Source organism: Rhincodon typus, chromosome 13 (genome assembly GCF_021869965.1).
Source record: "Rhincodon typus isolate 14 chromosome 13, sRhiTyp1.1, whole genome shotgun sequence".
Classification (NCBI taxonomy): domain Eukaryota; kingdom Metazoa; phylum Chordata; class Chondrichthyes; order Orectolobiformes; family Rhincodontidae; genus Rhincodon; species Rhincodon typus.
In genome coordinates this window covers 23,600,278-23,620,642 of record NC_063344.1, presented here as the reverse complement: position 1 = coordinate 23,620,642, position 20,365 = coordinate 23,600,278, and the positions used below count along the sequence as shown (strand labels likewise).

General features: G+C 39.5%; 1 protein-coding gene across 1 annotated transcript in view; it reads right to left on the bottom strand.

The window, feature by feature from the left end:
• Nucleotides 1–20,365, bottom strand: part of LOC109923085 (disks large homolog 1) — a 167,978-nt gene that overhangs the window by 46,759 nt on the left and 100,854 nt on the right. The window contains exons 10-11 of the mRNA XM_048604550.1: nt 12,701–12,857; nt 11,283–11,385 (exon numbers count right to left, since the gene is read on the bottom strand). Of these exons, the coding sequence (XP_048460507.1) occupies nt 11,283–11,385; nt 12,701–12,857 (260 nt within the window). The remainder of the gene's footprint in view (nt 1–11,282; nt 11,386–12,700; nt 12,858–20,365) is intronic.

Sequence of the window (20,365 nt, the reverse complement as noted above, 5' to 3'; positions counted from 1 at the left end):
CCTCTCTGCTCCTATGATGCTGCTTGGCCTGCTGTGTTCATCCAGCCTTGCACCTTGTTGTCTCTCTTCATTACTTTGCTGATGACTAGGAGTAGACTGATGGAGTGTTGAGCTGACATATTGGATTAATCTTGCATTTTGCGGACAGGACACACTTGAGCAATTCTACACACTACTGTCTAGATGCCAGCGCTGCAGTTGCACTGGAATAGCTTGGCCGGGAGAAGTCCCCAGTAAAATACTTTTGGACTACTGTCAGGGCCCTCAGCTTTTACATAATGTTCATATACATAAAAAGCACCATTTGATAGTTTGGGAAACAGTTCATTTTATTAACATATGAAGGTGTTAACGCATTTCCTGACTCTTCAATGCCCATGTAGGGAACCCATTGTATCTCTGCACAATTCCATGGACAGATACAGGCCATGACTTCAGATTAATAAGTCTTAATACACAATTTTGGATAATACACAATATTGGAGATACTGGGTTTTTGTTTTGGAAGGATTTGGAGTTGAAACCATGATTTCATTAATAAAGAACCTAAGAACTAAGAGGAGCAGCAAATTTAGTCCTTGTCTGCTCTATCATTTAGTACGAGCATGGCTGATCTCAACTCAGCCTCACTGCCACTCTCCATAGCCCTTTAACCCATTACTATTTAAAAATCGGTCTGCCTATCTCTTTAAATTTATTCAGTGTCCCAGCATCTACCATAGTCTGGGGTAGTGATTCCATAGATTCATGACCCTTTGAGGGTAGTTTTTCCTCATCATTCTCAATTTACCACCCTTTAGCCTAAACTATGGCCTCTTGCTCTAGACTGCCCCAGAAAGGGAACATCTTTTCTACCTCGACATTGTCACTCCCCTTTTGCATCTTACATACCTCATTTGGATCTCTTCTCATCCTTCTAACTCTAGTGAGTATAGGCCAAAACTGCCCAATCTCTTCTCAAAAAGCAAGCCTTTTACGTCTGGAATTAATCTTCTCTGAACTGCCTCCAATGCAATTACAATCTTCCTCAAGTAAGGGAACCAAAACCATATGCAGTACTCCAGATGCCTTGTACAGTTGCAACAAGGCTGCCCTACTTTGATATTCCAATGCTTTAGCAATAAATGCTAAAATTCCATTTGCCGTCCTTAATTCCTGCTGTACCTGCATACTAGTTTTCTACAATTCATGCACAAGGGCACCCAGATTCCACTGCACCGAAGCGTTTTAAAGCTTTTCTCCATTTAGATAATAAATGGTTTTTCTATTCTTCTCACGAAAATGGATAATCTTGTATTTAGCCATATAAAACTCCATCTGCCAAATCTTGGCCCATTCATCTAAGCTATCCTCATCCATTTGTAAATTGCTTATTTCTTTATCACAACTTAATTTTTCCATCTATTTTTGTGTCATCTCCAAATTTTATTCCTGCATCTCAGTCATTAATCCTCTATCCAAGCTAACACATTACCCGTAACCCCATGCAATCTTACCTTTGTATTAACTTTTTGTATGGCCCCTTATCAAATGCCTTTTGGAAGTCCAGGTACACTACATCTACAGGAGTCCCAATTTGCTTGTTATCACTTCGAAGAACTCTACCAAATTAGTCAAACACAATTTACCCATCATAAAGTCATGCTGAGTCTCAGATTGCATTCTGACTTTCTAAATGTCCCATTGCTCCTTCCTTAACAATGGATTCAAACATGTTTTCAATGATGGACATTAAACTAACTGGTCTTTTGTTCCCAGATCAGAAAATAAGAAAGTAGTCTTTATTTGTGTAATCAATATAAGCTTTAAGAACTTCTGCAACCTCCTGTAAATATGTTTAAATGAATAACCACCATGTTAATCAGTTACAAGAATTAAAATATGATCTATTAAGCCAGGTTTCATTCTGGGATCTGGCTTGTCCAGTAGTGCCATCAGCCGGGAACGTAACATTTTGCACAACAGTTAAAGAAAATAAAAATAAATCCAGTGATAGTGATGATATTTTTGTTTATTCACTCAAGGGTGTTGTTGGCTGGCCAGCATTTTATTGCCTGTCCCTAGTTACCCTTGAGAAAATGGTGGTGGGCTGCCTTCTTGAACCACTGCAGTGTGCCTACCACAGGTTGACCCACAATGCCATTAGGGAGGGAAATCCAAGATTTTGTCCCAGCGACAGCAAAGTAACACAATTTCCCAGCTGCTTTCAGTTCAGATGAAGAGCCACTGGGCAAGAAATGTTAAATCTATTTTTCTCTCCACGTATGTCAGAATTGCTCAATTTCTCCAGCACTTTGTTTTTGTTTTAGATCTTCAGCATCTGCAGTGCTTACATTTTAACCCGTGTTTCTACTTAGAGTCATACAGCACGGAAATAGACCCTTCGGTCCAACCAGTCCATGCTGAACATAATCCCAAGGTAAGCTCGTCCCACCAGCCCGCTCCTGGCCCATATCCCTCCAAACCTTTCCTATTCATGTACTTATCCAAATGTCTTTTAAACACTGTAATTGTATCCATATCCAACACTTCCTCAGGAAGCTCATACCACATGCGAACCACGCTCTGTGTAAGTAACTTGTCCCTCGTGCCTTCATTAAATCTCTCTCCTCTCACCTTAAAAATGTACCTTCTAGTCTTGAAATCCCCCATCCTAGGGAAAAAAAGACGTATCTATCTATACCCCTCATTATTTTATAAACTTGTATAAAGTCTCCTCCCAACATCCTATGCTCCAGTGGAAAAAAGTCCCAGCCTATCCAACTTTCCTTTATAACTCAAATCTTGCATACCCAGCAACATCGTAGTAAGTCTCTTCTGAACCCTTTTCTGCTTAATAATGTCCTTCCTATAAGTGGGCGACCAGAACTGGACACAGTATTCCAGAAGAGGCGATAGAAACATAGAAGATAGGAGCAGGAGGGGGCCATTCGGCCCTTCAAGCCTGCTCTGCCATTCTTGGCTGAGCATCCAATTCACTAGCCTAATCCTGCTTTCTCCCTTTACCTTTGATCCCATCCACACCAAGTACTATATCTAGTCACCTCTTGAATACATTCAATGTTTTGGCATCAAGTACTTCCTGTGGTAATGAATTCCACAGGCTCACCACTCTTTGGGTGAAGAAATGTCTCCTTGTCTCCATCCTAAATGGCCTACCCCGAATCGTCAGACTGTGACCCCTGGTTCTGGATTCACCCACGATTGAGGACATCCTCCCTGCATCTATCCTATCCAATCCTGTTAGAATTTTATAGGTCTCTATGAGATCCCCCCTCGTTCATTTGAACGCTAGCAAAAACAATCCCAACCTAGTCAATCTCTCCTCATACGTCAGACCTGCGATCCCCAGAATCAGCCTGGTAAACCTTTGCTGCACTCTTGAGAGCAGGGGCATCCTTCCTCAGAAAAGGAGACCAAAACTGCCTCACCAAAAGAGACTTCAACAAATGTCCTGCACAACCTCAACATCACTCCCCAATTCCTATACTCAAAGGATTGAGCAATGAAGGCAAGAAAATGAAAGGCAATGAAAGAATTATGTACCTCAACTCCTAGGTTCCTCTGTTCAAATCACTATCCAAGGCCCTAACGTTAATTGTATAAGCCCTTTCCTTGTTTGTCGTACCAAAATGCAATACCTCACATTTATCCAAATTCAACTCGACCTGCCATTTTTCAGCCCATTGACCCATTTGATCAAGATCCCTTTGTAGTCTAAGAAAACATTCTTCACTGTCGACAATGCCACCAATTTTGGTGTCGCCGATAAATTTACTAATCATGTCTTCTATAGTCTTAATTAATTGACTCCATCCAATTTTATAATTCCTTTCACAGTTCCGAGGCCTTACTCTTTCTCATTTCTAACAACTTGAAGACTCTACACCTGTTCTCCTGGCATGAAAACTCCATAAACTAGAAAACAGTTCTGCTGAGATGAATGGCTTACCTAAATCATAATCTGTTCTCCTTCTAGGAGAAGGACTATTATCTTTTGAGTCAGAAACAAAATTCTTCTGCCTCTGAAGTCAAAACCAAATTGATTGTTTTCATGTATTTGTTCTGCTTACATAAACCCCATTGTATAACCATGTTATTGATCAAGACCAGAGGGGTCTGCTAGGCAGTTGGCTGAAGTCACATGCCTTCTTAGCAACAGTGCATTTAGGTCATTCTTGCAGAATGACATTCTGACCTTTTTGACCAGAATGCCTCTGCCTTCATTTTACAAATCCAACTTCCAAAAATGATAACATCTTTTAACGCACTTTTCATCGTAGTGTCCTATTTCAGTATATATTGAATGAATAAAATATTGCAACTATTCAAATAGTAATTTTCAAAACATCCCAATGGTCCACCATCAAAAATCACGGTTGCCACTTGTTATAAATATGGTAATTATATATATTATGGATATATACATATTCATAATATATATAATATACACACACACACATATCATTCTCAAGATTGAAATAATTAACCATAAACCAACCATAATTAACTAACTTAATCCACAGAAGCTGAAATTGTTTTAACACCATTAAAAGTGAGCTATGAACCAAATGACTACACCTGTAAACAAAAATTTATGCCCACAAGAGCTTTTGATTGAAGGTTTTGTAATCACCCTGAGGAGTGCTGCTTTTGGAAATATACACATTTAGAACTTAATTTTAAAGCAGCAAATTTTCTACGCACACAAAACAAAGAGGCATTTACACAGTTTAACTTCTGATAATTCAGTCATTTTTAAGCTTAAAAAGGTACTTAATGGCCTCTGGCTTTGATAGACAGTTCTATAACTGTGAAGTAAACAACAAAAAACACAAGGTAGGAATTCAGCTGATAAAACCATTGCGAATTGCAATTTTTGAACTAAAAGCAAACTATAAAAACAAACTCTAGCACTTTTGCTCCTTTAACATGTTGAAGTTAAGGAACTCTACAGTTGTATCTAAATGTCAAAAAAAAAACTGCACTCATTAAAACACGAGATATGTATCTTTATTGCACACACTCTAATTTTATGTAATTAACTGCAAGTTACTTAAATAAATTGTCAACTGCAACAATTGCACTAGGTGGCAGATGAGTGATCAAGTGAATATTAAAATCTTGGGCAGAAGCTGGCATGCCAGAAATGTAAAATACAAGGATTCGTACACCAGAGTGCTCCACTGAGCCACTTTATTAAAACTGAACATCTGACCAAATGAGATTATAATACTAAGTTTCCTCAAGAGTTCTAACCACAGCACCCTATCTTAGGAAAGACCCCTCAGCAACTGGCTCTGGGCACTTTGGGCAAATTTAGTGCAATTAGGACAGCACTTTGAATGTTGCAGCTGGTAGGGAATTACAGAAACCGCCCCGAGCAGATGCTATGAAATGCTTTGGCTGAACACAGAACAACTCCTCGGCACAAAAATTACAATTGTAAACATATGCTTAAACAGCAGGTTGAGCGTATTTTATGTAGGTTTATTGTCATTGCAAACTGTGTTTATAATCTTTCAGTCACCATGCTGTAACACAAGTGGGCAGTTACATAACGGAACACAATGAACATGCTGAATGTCCAGTAATGTTAGGTATAGTGATATATAGACATACCTGGAAATCTAGAATGTTCCCCTCCTGATAAACATGTGTTATGTACAATGGTATAGCGTTCTAATATTGTATTTGGCTGGTCTATTGCTGAACTTAAATACTTTGAGGACCAAGAACTATGTTTAACAGATGGCCCTGAGTTGTTACACTGTGCCTTTGTGCGAGCAGACAGATGTCTTAACTGCAGTACAAGGCAAAATGCCATTTCTAATTAAACAGAAACAATTTAACACACTGGGTAAATAAATATTTATTTTTTCCCCAGAATAATACTCAGTGCTGTCCACATGTGGGCCTTGATGGCATGCTGGGCAGGACTAATAAATCATTTCTTTTCTGCAATGTCCCCCGCTCAAAGCAATATTGCTCAGCTGAAGATAATGTAACATCAAAATTAATAAACATTCCTTGGGGCAATATGTATCACCAGCCTTGTTACATGTGGTGCGAGAAAATGAGATGTCTTTACTTGGCACGGAGCCAGAGGAGGTCTCTGTTAAAGAGAAAGTAATAGAAGGCCCTGAACCACAGCTTTTGGAAGCAAGCTGCAAATTTCTAAAGCTTGAACATAAAACATGGAACGAGGAAAAGAAAACATTTCATCCAACAAGTTCCAACTTTCTGGAGACCTGACACTATTTATCATTATGTAGTCTTTGCAAAAAATAATCTCCTGAAGGGTAACCACTCAACCAAAGGCAAGTCTTCAAAAAGCTAGAGTTATAGCACACACTCCCAAGGAATAACGGAGTCAAACTCCAGCTATTCATTTTATAATTTTTTTTATTCATTCACGGGATAAGGGTGTCACTGGCTAGGCAGCATTTATTGTCCATCCCTAATTGCCCAGAGGGCAGTTCAGAGTCAACCACAATGCTGTGGGTCTGGAGTCACATGTAGGCCAGACCAGATAAGGATGGCAGTTTCCTTCCCTAAGGACATTAGTGAACCAGATGAGTTTTTCCAACATCGACAATGGATTCAGAGTCATCATTAGACATAATTTCAGGTATTAATTGAATTGAAATTCCACCACCTGCCATGGTGGGATTCGAACCCCAGTCCCAGGAATGTTATCTGGGTCTCTGGATTAACAGTCCAGTGATAATACCACTAGGCCATCACCTCTCCATAAAAGCTCACAATTAACGTTTGATCATTGCATTGCAAAGATAAGTCAATGTCATATACTATCTAAACCATCCTGTATTCTAAAGCTTTCATCTTCACTATTTACCATAGGTTTAACAAAACAAGTATAATGAGTCAAGCTAAGACATGAACAGTCATAATGGTCCCTCAAGCCTGCTCCATCGTTCACGACGATCATGACTGACCTGACTGTGGTCTTGACATCACTTATCCGCCTGTCACCTCCCCTCTCTTGCAAATCAAAAATCTGTCTACCTCAGCTTAAATATATTTAACGATCCAGTCTCCACTGTCCTCGTCTCCCTCTTTAATGGGAGACACATTACTTTTAAACTACATGTCTCTTGTTCTAGATTTCCTCATGAAAGGGACCAACTCAACATCACTCAATCAAGCCCCATTCAAGACTTTCAAGATGTGAGAAAAACTCATTCCTCCAAGGAACCAGCATAGTGAAATGAAATTTCTAATGAAATCACACCCCTCCTTAAGTAAGGAGGCCAAAATGGCACAAAGTACTCCAAGTGCAGTTTCATCAATGCCCTGCAAACGTGGCAAATCTTCCCTACTTTTAAACTCCATCCCCTTACAACGAAGGCAAATCTTCCATTTGTTTACTTGTGGTATCTGTATGCTAACCTTTTGAGATTCATGTACAAGGAAACCAGAACAGTTTGTGCAATAACACTCTGAAGTCTGTCTCGATTTAAATAATATATTTTTCTATTCTCTCCAAAGTGAAGCACCTCATATTTTCCCAGATTATACTGCATCTGCCAAATTTTTGCCCATTCACATTTCTTTGTAAACTCTACATACTTCTTATACTTACTTTCCTACCTATCTTTGTATTGTCAGTAAATTTGGCTAAGCAAGATCCCTTCATTGAAGGCAGCAGTACTGGTTCCTGCAACTTTCCACTAGTTAGTTTACTGATATAAAAATGACCTCTTCATTCTGATTCTTTGATTCCTGTTAATTAGTCAATTCTTTATCCACGCTAATAAATCCTTCCCAAATTCACAATATCTTATGTAGTAACTTTTTAACATGGCACAACATTGTGTGCCTTATGGAAATCCTAAGGCACTTAAGCTACTGGTATCCCTTTATCTACCATCCTTATTGCTTCCTCCAAGAGCTCAGCCAACTGCAATCTGTTATAATCCTAGCTGAAATTATTACTGAACAAGTCAGACTCATACAGCATGGAAACAGGCCCTTTGGTCTAACCAGTCCATGCCAACCATAATCCCAAACTAGACTAGTTCCACCTGCCTGCATTTGGCTCACATCCCTCCAATCCCTTCCTATTCATATACTTATCCAAACGGCTTTTAAACATTGTACCTGTAGCCGCATCCACCACTTCCTGTGGAAAGTCATTCCACACTTGAACCGCTCGGTGTAAAACATTTGCCTTCATGTCTTTTTTAAACCTCTCTCCTCTCACCTTAAAAATGTGCTCCCTAGTCTTGAAATCGCCATTCTAGGGAAAAGACAACTACCATTAACTCTATCTATACCCTTCATTATTTTATAAGCCTCTGCAAGGTCACTCCTCAACCTCATACAGTCCAGTGAAAAAAGTCCCAGCCTATCCAACTTTCCTTTATAACTTGAACTCTCCATTCCCAGCAACAGCCTGGTAAATCTCTTATGAACCCTCTTCAGCTTAATAATATCCTTCCAATAACAAGGTGACCAGAACTGGACACAGTACTCCAGAAGAGGTCTTTCCAATGTCCTGTACAACCTCAATATAATATCCCAACTCCTTACATTCAAAGGTCTGAGCAATGAAGGCAAGCATGCTAAATGCTTTCTTAAACACCTTATCTGTATCTAATGCAAGCTTCAGAGAATTATATACCTGAATCCTTAGGTCTCTCTGTTCCACAACACTGCCCAAGGCCCTACTTTTAATCGCACAAGTCTTGTCTTTGTTTGTTTTACCTAAATGTAATACCTCTCATTTATCCAAATTAAACCCCATTTGCCACTCTTCAGCCTATTGACCCAATTGATCAAGATCTCTTTGTAATCAGTGAATAACCTTCTTCACTGTCTTGTTGTCATCTGCAAACTTACTAACCATGCTTTCTATATTCACATCTAAATTGTTTATATAAATGACAAACAAAAGTGGACACAGAACTGATCCCTGTGGAACACGGCTGGTTACGGATCTCTGAGCCCTGTTGTTAAGCCAACTTTGCATCTAATTGGCAAACTCAACCTGAATCCCATGAGATCTAATTTTACTAATTAGTCTACCATGTGGAACCTTGTCAAAGGCTTTACTAAAGTCCAAGTAAACAATGCCTACCGCTCTGTCCTTGTCAATCTTCTTGGTTACTCCCTCAAATCCCAGATAAAATCTGGCTTGATAGATCATATACTTTGTTTAAAATTGCAGTCTTTCACTGAAACTTAAACACAGAAGGCTTCAAATTTGGTTTTAACAATGAATAGTTTATTACACAATTAAAAAGAAAACAAAACTAAACTATCTAGCTATAAACAGTTTGAAAGAATTCAACACACATGGCAATATAAAGTGCCTCTACTCCCCAACTTTCAGTTCCTCAAAAACAAATAGAAATGTTCTTTCCCTACTTAATCTGCAAATTTGATTTAATTGCTTTGTGCCTCAATTCCTGTACTGGCAGCCGTGAAGAATTTTCCTTGAATCCTCATACCACTGAGGATTTTAGACTTTCTCACCTTTGAATAATCAAAGTAGCTTCTAATCAAACATTTCTGGTCTGGAAGTTTTAGAAACATAGAAAATAGGAGTAGATGATTCAGCCCTTCGAGCCTGGTTTTTTATTCTTTGCTTCGAAGTTATTTGAAGCTGTTGAACTCACTGGCATTCAAATAATTTTGAAAAAATATATCTGTATCAATTATAACAGCCCAATTCCAAAATAAGGTCAGGATCACATTCATGTCTTACACATAAAAAGTGGGAAACATCATTGCACATTCTCAGGTCAGAACATTACAGACTAATAGGTGTTGATTCTTGAAGATTCTTAACATAGTTGATAAAGGGGAAAAAATTTCCAGAAAGAGGGAAAGATGCAAAATATAGCAAAATAGTTTCTCAACTGATTTAGTTAACCAATGACGAGCAACAAATGGAAGACCACTACAGCAGGCATTACAGAGTACAACGAAATGAACACCAACAAGCTATTAGTTATATAACTACAATGACAAACAGCAACAGATCTTGAATGATACATCTAAATATCCATAGAAAGAATATTCACATCTTATCGCAGTTCCCGTTTTAACCCAACAAAAGGGGAATGGCTATTGCATCAAATTTCTATTTATGATCCTCCTGAATTTCAAACCCTAAATGTCAAATAATCATCAGCCTTTAAAATAAAGTTATACTTCTGTTCCACAAACAGAGATTGGGCGTTCTCAATACATCCAAAATGCTTACAATGTCTACCCACATTCAAGGTGGTATTATTAGTAGACTCACAGCAGACAATCATCCTTGCCTGTGAGGGATAGCCAATAATCATGAAATTAAGGGAATAATATGGAATTTAATGAAAGACTGATGAAAAACAGTGCATTAGCTTATTTGAGACAATTACAGAGTCATAGAGTTACATAGCATGAAAACAGACCTTCGATCCAACTCATCCATGCCAACCAGATATCCTAAATTAATCTAGTTCCATTTGCCAGCATTTGGCCCATATCCCTCTAAACCCTTCCTACTGATCCACCCATTCAGATGCCTTTTAAAGGTTGTAATTGTACCAGCCTTCACCACTGCCTCCGGCAGCACATTCCATAAAAGCACTACCCTTTGCGTGAAAAAGTTGCCCCTCAGGTCCCTTTTAATATCTTTCGCATCTTACCTTAAACCTATACCCTCTAGTTTTGGACTCCCCTCCCCTAGGAAAAAGACCTTGGCTATTCATCCTATTCAAGCCCCGCATGGTTTTATAAAAAAAATCTTCACCATCAACATTGTTAAAGGCTAGGCCAGTGGATCCTCGATGTAACACCACTTTTCTCGGTTCCTTAGAATAATAATTTCTACATGATCACCCCTCCGCCTCCAATTCTTCAAGGCTATTACTATATGTAGATTAACTTACAATTTATGAAACCTAACAACCAACTAAAAATCCACATCACAGCGCAAATTTTAAATGGCATTGCTGAGGAATATTCACTGAACAATTTATAGGTACAGAATTAATACACTGGAAATGACACCTCCAATGTCGACAGACTGAAAAGCCAACCATGTCTGAGTAACTAATACAAAACAAATACAGGTTATTTTATAGACACTCAATAGGAAACACCAGACATTTGGCAGGTATAATCAGTTGAATTTAATAACCAGTATTTAAACTTTTGATGAAGGTTTTCTAAATATGCAGCTGTAGCACATTGACATTTACAAAATTAAAAGTACAACATAAATTTGTTTTTTGAATGCAGTTTAACTGCTGTAAAGCACTCACCTTCAGGCCTGTATTGTGCCACAATCGTGACTGCTTGCCCAGCATTTTTCAGTGCCGCTGCTGCCTGCTCATGGGTGGCACTCCGCAAATCAATACCGTTCACCTGCATCAAAGAGAGTCGACATTTTGAAATGAACACTCAGAACTTTTTGTGCATCCCTGCAACTCTTTCAAATATTAATATCATAAAGTAACAAATTAATTACATTAGAATTACAGATTTAAATGTTCTTAAAAATTAGAAATGAGTTATTTAACTTTTACAGATTGAGATCCTGAAACACTGTTTTGGTTCACTGTCCCCCATCAGTGAAGTGCACAGGAGAGCCCTGCTTTTTTTTTGGAAGCATCAGTCAATCCCTTCCCTGCTCTTAACACAGAAATGGTATGATCAGGCACTGTAATGGTTAAATTACCTGCTGAAATTCAGTGTTAAAGCATGGGTGCAGCAGTTCTGTCAGAATCTAAAGTCTCAGAAACAAAGGGATGAGAAAATTGGTGGAAAGGAACTGTTGTACGTGTTATCTGTATTGATAATTTTTTATTATTTGGAAGCATTAAATTGACAAAAACCATATGGACTGTTGATCTGAGGAACTATCTGCTTCAATAATTCCATAACAAAAGGGAGGCAGCTGAAATGTGTACACAGCACAGGGCACGTGTGCGTTCCATTGCAAACAAAGCCAGCAGTAGACGTCACATTTTTCTGAGCACCCATTCCTAACTTTATACTGAATTGAGAAGAATTGTCTATTTTAGGTAAATGTATTTTCATTTCTCTAGATGTGATTAATGCAAGACGTAAATACTTAACCAACATAATAAATGCACCAAAGCTGCTTGGTTTCTATGTTTTCTGTTTTGAATTTAATCTGTTAATGCAGAACTATTTCTTCCACTACATACAGGAAACTGACATTGCTGTTATTTCAAATCATTGTCTCTTATCTCAATCTAATGTCAATATAAATCACTATTGGTCCATAACCTGGCGTGGATAAATTTTACTTTCTATCACAAGCCTTCACTTGTGAAAATTGATACATTAAATAAGAATTGAAGGAATCTACTCAACACTAAATTAAGCAATACTGATTTGATGCAAATACTTCCCAGATCCTCATATATAATGCATGTGCAGAACCACTGGTGGGATATTTTGCTTTAATGTGTCAACAGTCGAAAATTCCATGCAATCTCTCCCTATACAGTTATCATTGAGATTTTAATAAATGTGTAAAAATGATTAGAAGCTTATTGATGGGTTTTGGGAAGGAGAGTTAACCAATCAGGACATTCAGGAAATAAGCTCAAGGGGGTTGATAATTACATCAAATGGCAACGCCATAAAAACAAAGTTACCAGGCCGATCAGGGAATAAATAAATTTAAACTTCAAGATGCTGGAAGTTATACCGAAATAATCCTGTCCCCTTTTCTTAGTTCACCGCTCAGGTCAGCTGGGCCTCCTGCCAATATGAAGGAAATAAATATTCCTTCCCCATCTTCACCACCGACAATGTTAAAGCCTAGGCCAGTTGATCCTCGATGTAGCACCACCTTTCTGGGTTCCCTAGAATAACAAAACGTAGTTAAGAAGCAACTTACCAAACCAGCTACTCGATTTGTTTCATTAGAGTAAATTAGTACAGAACATTTTCTCAGATCGATTCAAGAAACCTTGTCAAGGTTGAACATACAGTTAAAAACCGAAAGAACTGCAGATGCTGTAAATCAGGAACAAAAACAAAGTTGCTGGAAAAGCTCAGCAGGTCTGGCAGCATGTGTGAAGGAAACAAAAAAGGGTTAACGTTTCGGGTCCGGTGACCCTTCCTTAGAACTCAGTTCTGAGGAAGGATCACTGGACCCGAAACGTTAACTCTGAACATACAGGTAATGGTTAGAGAGATTATTAAAGCCCTTGCAGGAATATTCACAGACACCATATACAGGCAGAGTTAATTTTAAAAGATTGATTCACTGGCTGTGCTTCTATTCACCCTCTTGTGGCTTTTAGAGGTAGAAGGAAATAAGGAAAGGTTTGCAAAGAGGATGCTAATTGGACCAGTGGAAAATATATTTCCCCCAAGATGACATCCTTGAGGACATCATCAACAAATTTAAGGAATGGCTTTGAAGATTTTTTTCCCTTGTAAAACCAGTCAGGAAAGCAACAGGGAGAATGAACCAGGCTTCCTGCTCCCGATCTCTCTGGGTATACAAAGTCAGAATCAAGATCAGTTGATGTTGTCAGCTGGCTTGCAGAAAGGGACAACTAAACAATGGTTATTTGGGCAGAGTTTCAAAGGGCTCTAAATAGATGCTGCTAGATGAAAGTTGAATATTCCAACAGAAAATATCTCCTCCAGTGCCAAAAGGAATCCAGAGGAAATCTGATTCAAAGCATCACTCAACCCTAAATTAATACTTTAGAATTGGATTCTTTCCAGATAGTTGTAAGGGTCACTTGGACAATAGGCAGTGACCATATGTGCAACGTGTTGTTGCCATTTAGGCAGAAGAAAATAGGAAAAAGAAGGTGGCTGATCCAAAAGAATTGGCAGTTCATGGAATTACATGTTCCTGCACATCTTCAAGGGAAGTCAGAAATGCACAATTACCCAGTATTTTGATCCATTCAATGCTTCTCAGATGCTGAAGCAGCTTTTATAATCATGCAGTAGGACTTGAATTGATAAATAGCAAGGGGAGAAAAGCAGGAGATTTATTTTCTACTTGAACTCCTATAGATGCTGTATTACTGATTGAAATTCAGTCTTTGAGCTCAGAATTTGCAAAAAGCTAATCTCGGTGAGATAAAAAAAACTTTCTAAAACCCAAAGAACTCAGGATGCTGTAAATCAGAAACAAAAACAGAAATTGCTGGAAAAGATCAGCAGGTCTGGCAGCATCTGTGGACAGAAATCAGACTTAAAGTTTCAGGTCCAGCGACTGAGGAAGGGTCACCAGGCCCGACATGTTAACTCTGATTTCTCTCCACCGATTAAACTTTCTGCCTGTAGACAGTTGGCAGCAAGATTGAAGAACCATAATGTTAGGATCCTAGGGCATTAGGCACCTCTGGTAAGAGTCCAAAGTGGTGCTTTATTATTTGGACCTCAGTAAAAGTGTTCCCAGTTTTGCTATTACTATGTTTAGAACACAATGAGCCGAATCACAGCCAGCACCATCAGGCCAAACAAAAAGAAAGCAAAAAAAAAGTCAAAGTGCTCATCAGCTTGTAATCCAGTTCGTTGTCTTGTAGACTGAGGTTAGCCACACTTGGAACCCAAATTTCCTGAGTCTCCTGAGTAAAAAGAGCGAAGGGATGTAAATTCAGAACCGAATGGCACAGCTGCGTTACGTCTTCAGATGGCCACTGTTGGTACCATGATGTCTGATACATCCTCACCACAGCTTGTGTGTGACTATCTGGCAAATTTGCTGCCACTATACTCCTTTTAGGTTCCAAGCTACAGGGTCTGTTTTTTTTTTCTGGTATGAAAGGGGAAAGCCAGCAAGTCATGTAAGTAGGCTCTTAGATTAAACAAGATATGGTTTACTGCATGACAGTAACTCAGCACGATTTACGTAATTAGTTAGACGTTATTACTAACACTGTGGAGGAGAAAACAGAGTTAACGTTTCGGGTCCGGTGACCCTTCCTCAGAACTGAGGTCACTGGACCCAAAACGTTAACTCTGTTTTCTCCTCCACAGATGCTGCCAGACCTGCTGAGCTTTCCCAGCAACTTTGTTTTTGTTCCTGATTTACAGCACCCGCAGTTCTTTTGGTTATTACTAACACTATTGGGAGATCAAAGGTAACAGATCTGTCCACTCTGAGATCATGGAATATGCTGCTTTTCCCTACCCAAAGCTTTAAGACATCATATTGGGTGAAACTTAATGCTCTCCTCAGCACTGACCTGTTCATAGACCAAGACTTTATTTAAGATCACCCTGCAAGCTTCCCCCCTTATGTAGATGAACGTATAAAGGTTAATAAGTTATATTTACCACTATCCCATTAGCATGCTATGTGACCACCCCTCACCCCAAATGCAGTCTCTGACAAAAACCATAAAGCAACTAGTGTGGTCAGCAAACTAGACAGCAAATACTGTCAGTGTTAGTGCCATGGAACAAGGAGACCTCACAGGCATGAGCAGTGCCCAGCTATTCAAAAAAAAAAAAAAAAAAAATGCTATAATGGGGAAAATAATATGCCACTCCCAGAAGAAGGGTTATGGAGCAAGAAAAGGTCAAATAGCTATTTGTGAAAAGATATCAGTGAGCTAGCCCAACCTACATTAGAAAATGAATCAAATGTATTCCCAGGGGATTTAAGTGATCCGAGCCATTTGGTTTGAGAAGTTTTTTTTAAAAAATCAGTTGTGTGTTACATTTAGCCCATTTCTGAAATTAAATCTTCTTGGTAATATTATTTCTGTCATTATGTCTTCCCAACATAAGTATTTGTTCTTCTGTCTTTTGAACTATTCAATTCTGAAATATAGAAATGCTGTTTTATTTTCTTTATTTAAAAGGGTTTTAAATGCACAATTCAGCAGCATTGCATCTCTGTCCTGCTAACTGGACGATTTCCTCAACCTTGATAAATTCTTCCTACCTTAAGAACTGCTTCAATTATGGATCACCCACTTTTACTGCAGCCTCAATAATCTCCTTACTTTCTTCTTTCTCTTTGCTTAGGTTTCTAAATTGCCCTTTTATTGCTTTAATTCTGGCTTTGCAATGTTCCAAATGCTCCTGTTTTCTCCTCCACAGTGTTAGTAATAACGTCTAACTAATTATGTAATTTTAATTACATCTATGGTCCTCAATTTTCCCTACAGTAACTGTGCCTCATGGTGTCCAATCGCTGTAGAGGCAAAGCTCGCTCTATGTTTTAGGTGCTTCTTTTTTAATTTCATGTCTCTTCAGTCCACAATTGTGCCTTTTCTTAAACGAAAATGTTTCCTTTGCATACCAAGGATTTTAACTTTACTCACAAAACAAGAAGTTACATCCCTTCCCCGCTTCACAAATTCCCACATCTTCCACACTATGCCAACTGCACTCTATAGGTTGTGTATTTAAGTAGCTTGTAACTTAAATGAGTCAGCTTTGCTTTGCCAATGTTCAAGCAATAGGTTTAGTCAGTGCTCTAATTAACTAACTTCACTGCTGCTCTCTCAGTAAAGAACTTCCTTATTTGAGACCGACAGAAACTTTAAATTTTAGATTTAAATTAAACTTGCATTGGTTAGATACAACTGAACGCATTACAGAGGGTATTTAACAATCAACCATACTGAATCAGGAGTCACCAGTTGAGGATAACAGATTTTTCTTCCCTTAAGGACATTAAATGAACCAGATGTGTTTGTACAATTGACAGGAATTTCTTGGTCGCCATTAGATACCCTTTAACAGAATTCAAATTCCCCCATCTATTGTGGTGAACATTTGCTTACGTCTCAGCTTTATTAAGGCAGAGACAATATCGCTACACCGACACCACCCCGATGGGTACCTCTCTATTTTTGAGCCAAAGGCCTACAAACTAGACTAAGTGGGCTAATAATGCTATAAGTTTCAATGCAGAAAGTTAATGCATTAATGGTGCCATTTTTCCTACATTTTAAAGAATATGCTTACGGAATTACAGACAACGCTCATAAGGGCAATATTTATTACCCATCCCTCAATATCTTTGAGACCTTGACAAAGAACATCTTGGACCACTGCACTGAATGAGATGTAGATACCTTTTTCTTAAATATTGATCTGGGCATCCCTGCGAGGTCAGCATTGATTGTCCCTAATTGCCCTTGGCCATTTCAGAGGTCAGTGTGATAAAGAACCAACCGCATTGCTGAGTCGTATATAGACCAGACCAGGTTAGGACGGCAGATTTCCTTCCCGAAAAGACATTATGAACCAGACAGCTTGTGTGACAAATCGAAGACAGTTTCACGGTACCATTACTGCAACAGTTTTCAATTCCAGATTTTCATCAACTCAATTCAAATTTCATCAGTGGCCATACTGAGATGCAAATCAGTGACCCCAGGTCATTAGCCCAGGCCTGGTTTTGTACAGTATCATAAAATACAGAAAAGGCCCGTTACTCCAAGTCTGTACCGCCAAAGCTACACTAGTCCCACCTTCCAGCACTAGGCCTATAGCCTTGAATGTTATAACATTTCAAGTGCTCATCTAGGTGCTTTTTAAAAAGGTTGTGAGGTTACCTGGCTGAATCATCTTCCCAGGCAATGCATACTAAACTTTCACCACCCTCCGGGTGAAAATCCTTTTCTGAAAATCCCCTTCAAACCTCCTGTCTTTCACCTTAAAATCATGCCCCCTCGTTACTGGCCCTACAAATACGGGGAACAGCTGCTTTCTATTCACCCTGTCCATTCTCCTTGTAATCATATACATGTCCACCAGGTTCCTCCCCAACCTTCTCTGCTCCAAAGGAACCGAGCTTATCCAGACTCTCTTCATAGCTAGAGCACACATCCTTCCTGTAGTGCAGAGACCAGAACTGCACACACTATTCTAACTTTGGCTTAACCCAAATCCCACATAGGTCCAACATAACCTCTCTGCTCTTACAATTTATGCCTCCACTTAAGGAGGCATACTGGATACTTGGGTAGCAAGAACTGCAGATGCTGGGGTCAGAGATGAAGTGTGGAGCTGGAGGAACACAGCAGGCCAGGCAGCAGACAAATAGGAAAGCTGACGTTTTGGGTCAGGACCCTTCTTTATAACTACCCCATTAAGCTAAACTGCCCCCTTCAGGGATTTGTGGACAAACACCCCAAGATCATTCGGTTTCTCGGAGCTTCCTAGTGTCTTGCCGTTCATGGAGTCCTCCCTTGTCTTGATACTTCTGCCAAAACGCATCACCTCGCAATTATCAGTGTTAAATTCCACCTGATCTGCCTGTCTGACCGATCCATTTACATCCTTCTGCAATGTCAACCAGCCGGCCAGTCTATGTGTTACTCAGCCAGTGACATTATCGCTACCAAAGGGAGTTCCGATATTTTGATCCAGCAACAATTAATGAACGAGGATACAGTACTGAGTCAGGGTGGTGCATGATTTGGAGGCGTGCATGTTCCATAACAGACAGTGGACTGGCTTTAGGGAGTCAGATGAGTTACTTGGTACAGAATTCCCTGCGTGTGGTTAGAATAAAAGCAGAAAATTCTGGAAACATCCAATATGTCAGGCAGCATTCATGCATTTAGGAAGAGTTTAACTTCTCAAAACTGGCAAAACTTACAAATGTAGAACAGGAATAAAATGAGGTCTGTGAAAGGGTAGAAGGCATGAGAGACGGAATATCAAAGGAGTCTATTTTTCTGAGTTGAAGGGAATAATGATGAACCAAGAAACCTAAAGCATAAATGTTGTTAAAGCAAATATAACAGAAAAAACAAACAAGCAAAGAAAAGGAGAAAAAAAGTGGGCGGGGTTTAGAAGAGCATCTATTGTTTTTAAACTTTCCTATTCAATGTTGAGTCCACAATGCCATAAAGTACCTAATCCAAAGACAAGGTGCTGTCTCTCAAGCTGACATGAAGCTTCATTGTAACAGTCCAAGGACAGAAATGTCTTGATAACATCAAGGTGGAGAATTAAAATTACAGGCCACAGGGAGGTCAGAGTCATGACTGCGGACACTAGGCACACCTTTTACTTCTGTGTTTTGTTTTCTTGCCCTGTCACCTATTCCTTTCTCCCTTGAAGGCTGACCCTTCTGTCATGTCTTCCACCCAATTTGAAACCTTCCTGTGTCCTTGCCCAACCTACACCTGCTGGAAACATCACAGTTCTGATGAAGGGTCGTTGACCTGAAATATGAACTCTATTTCATCCTCACAGATATGACCTGACCTAATTGGCACGGGTTGGTGCAGACTTGATGGGCTGAATGGTCTCTTTCTGCACTGTAGGGATTCTATGATTCCAGTAGGATTTGGGGGAATGGCAGTTGAAAGTGGGAGACTACAAGTCCAAAGATGTGCAGGCTAGGTGGGTGGCTATGCTAAATTGCCCATAGTGTCCAGGGACGTGCAGGCTAGATGGGTTAGCCATTGGAAATGTAGGGTTACAAGGATGGAGTAGAGGGGTGGATCTGGGTGGAATCTTCAAAGTGTCGGTTTGCATTTGATGGGCCAAACGGCTTGCTTTCACACTATAGTGATTCTATGATTCTATAATGTATTTCCAACATATTTTGTTTTTATTTCAGATTTCCAGCATTGGCAATATTCTTCCTTTCAATTTGCATGGCTGAACCACATTATGTTTCTGGTTACTGGTGACAATCAAAACATTTATGTTTGGTTGGCACTGGCCAAATTATCTCCAGGCTGACCTAGGGTGATTAGATTTTCAAAAGTCAAAAATGGGACACACTGAAAATCCTTGAGAAGGCCAGCTTCTATGATCACATTGCACAACCATGGTGGCTCAGTGGTTAGCACTAGTACATAGAACATGGAACACAGAATCCCTACAGTGTGGGAACAGGCCATTCGGCTCAACAAGTCCACACCATCCCTTCGAAAAACATCCCACCCAGACCCATCCCCCTTCCCTTTCCCTGCAACCCTGCATTTCCCATGTCTAATGACATCTCCCACAATTTATCCACCCAGAGTTGGCAACACTGTTCCATAGATTATTTGAATGGCATCATCAGTATTGGAGCCATTGGTGCCAAAAATGGTAGTGGTGAAAGCCCCTTGAAAAGGTCAAGACATGGTGGTGGGGGGGATACAGGTCTACTGCATGCAATGCAAGATGGTATAAGGTACTTACAGGAAGGACAAAATTTCTCTCAAAATTTCTTTATTCTCCCTCCAAGGCCCAGCTCATATTTGACTAAAAGAGAATGAATAGGGGCAAACCAGGCATTTGAACTACTTTTAGCAGGCTGTTGGAACACCAGGGCATTTAATGGAAAACTGGTTATCCTGTGCTGACTCAAGAAGTCGGCTGGATTTCTATTTGCCCTGTCTAGTTTTTTTAGTTTAGTTGTCCCCTTCATAAT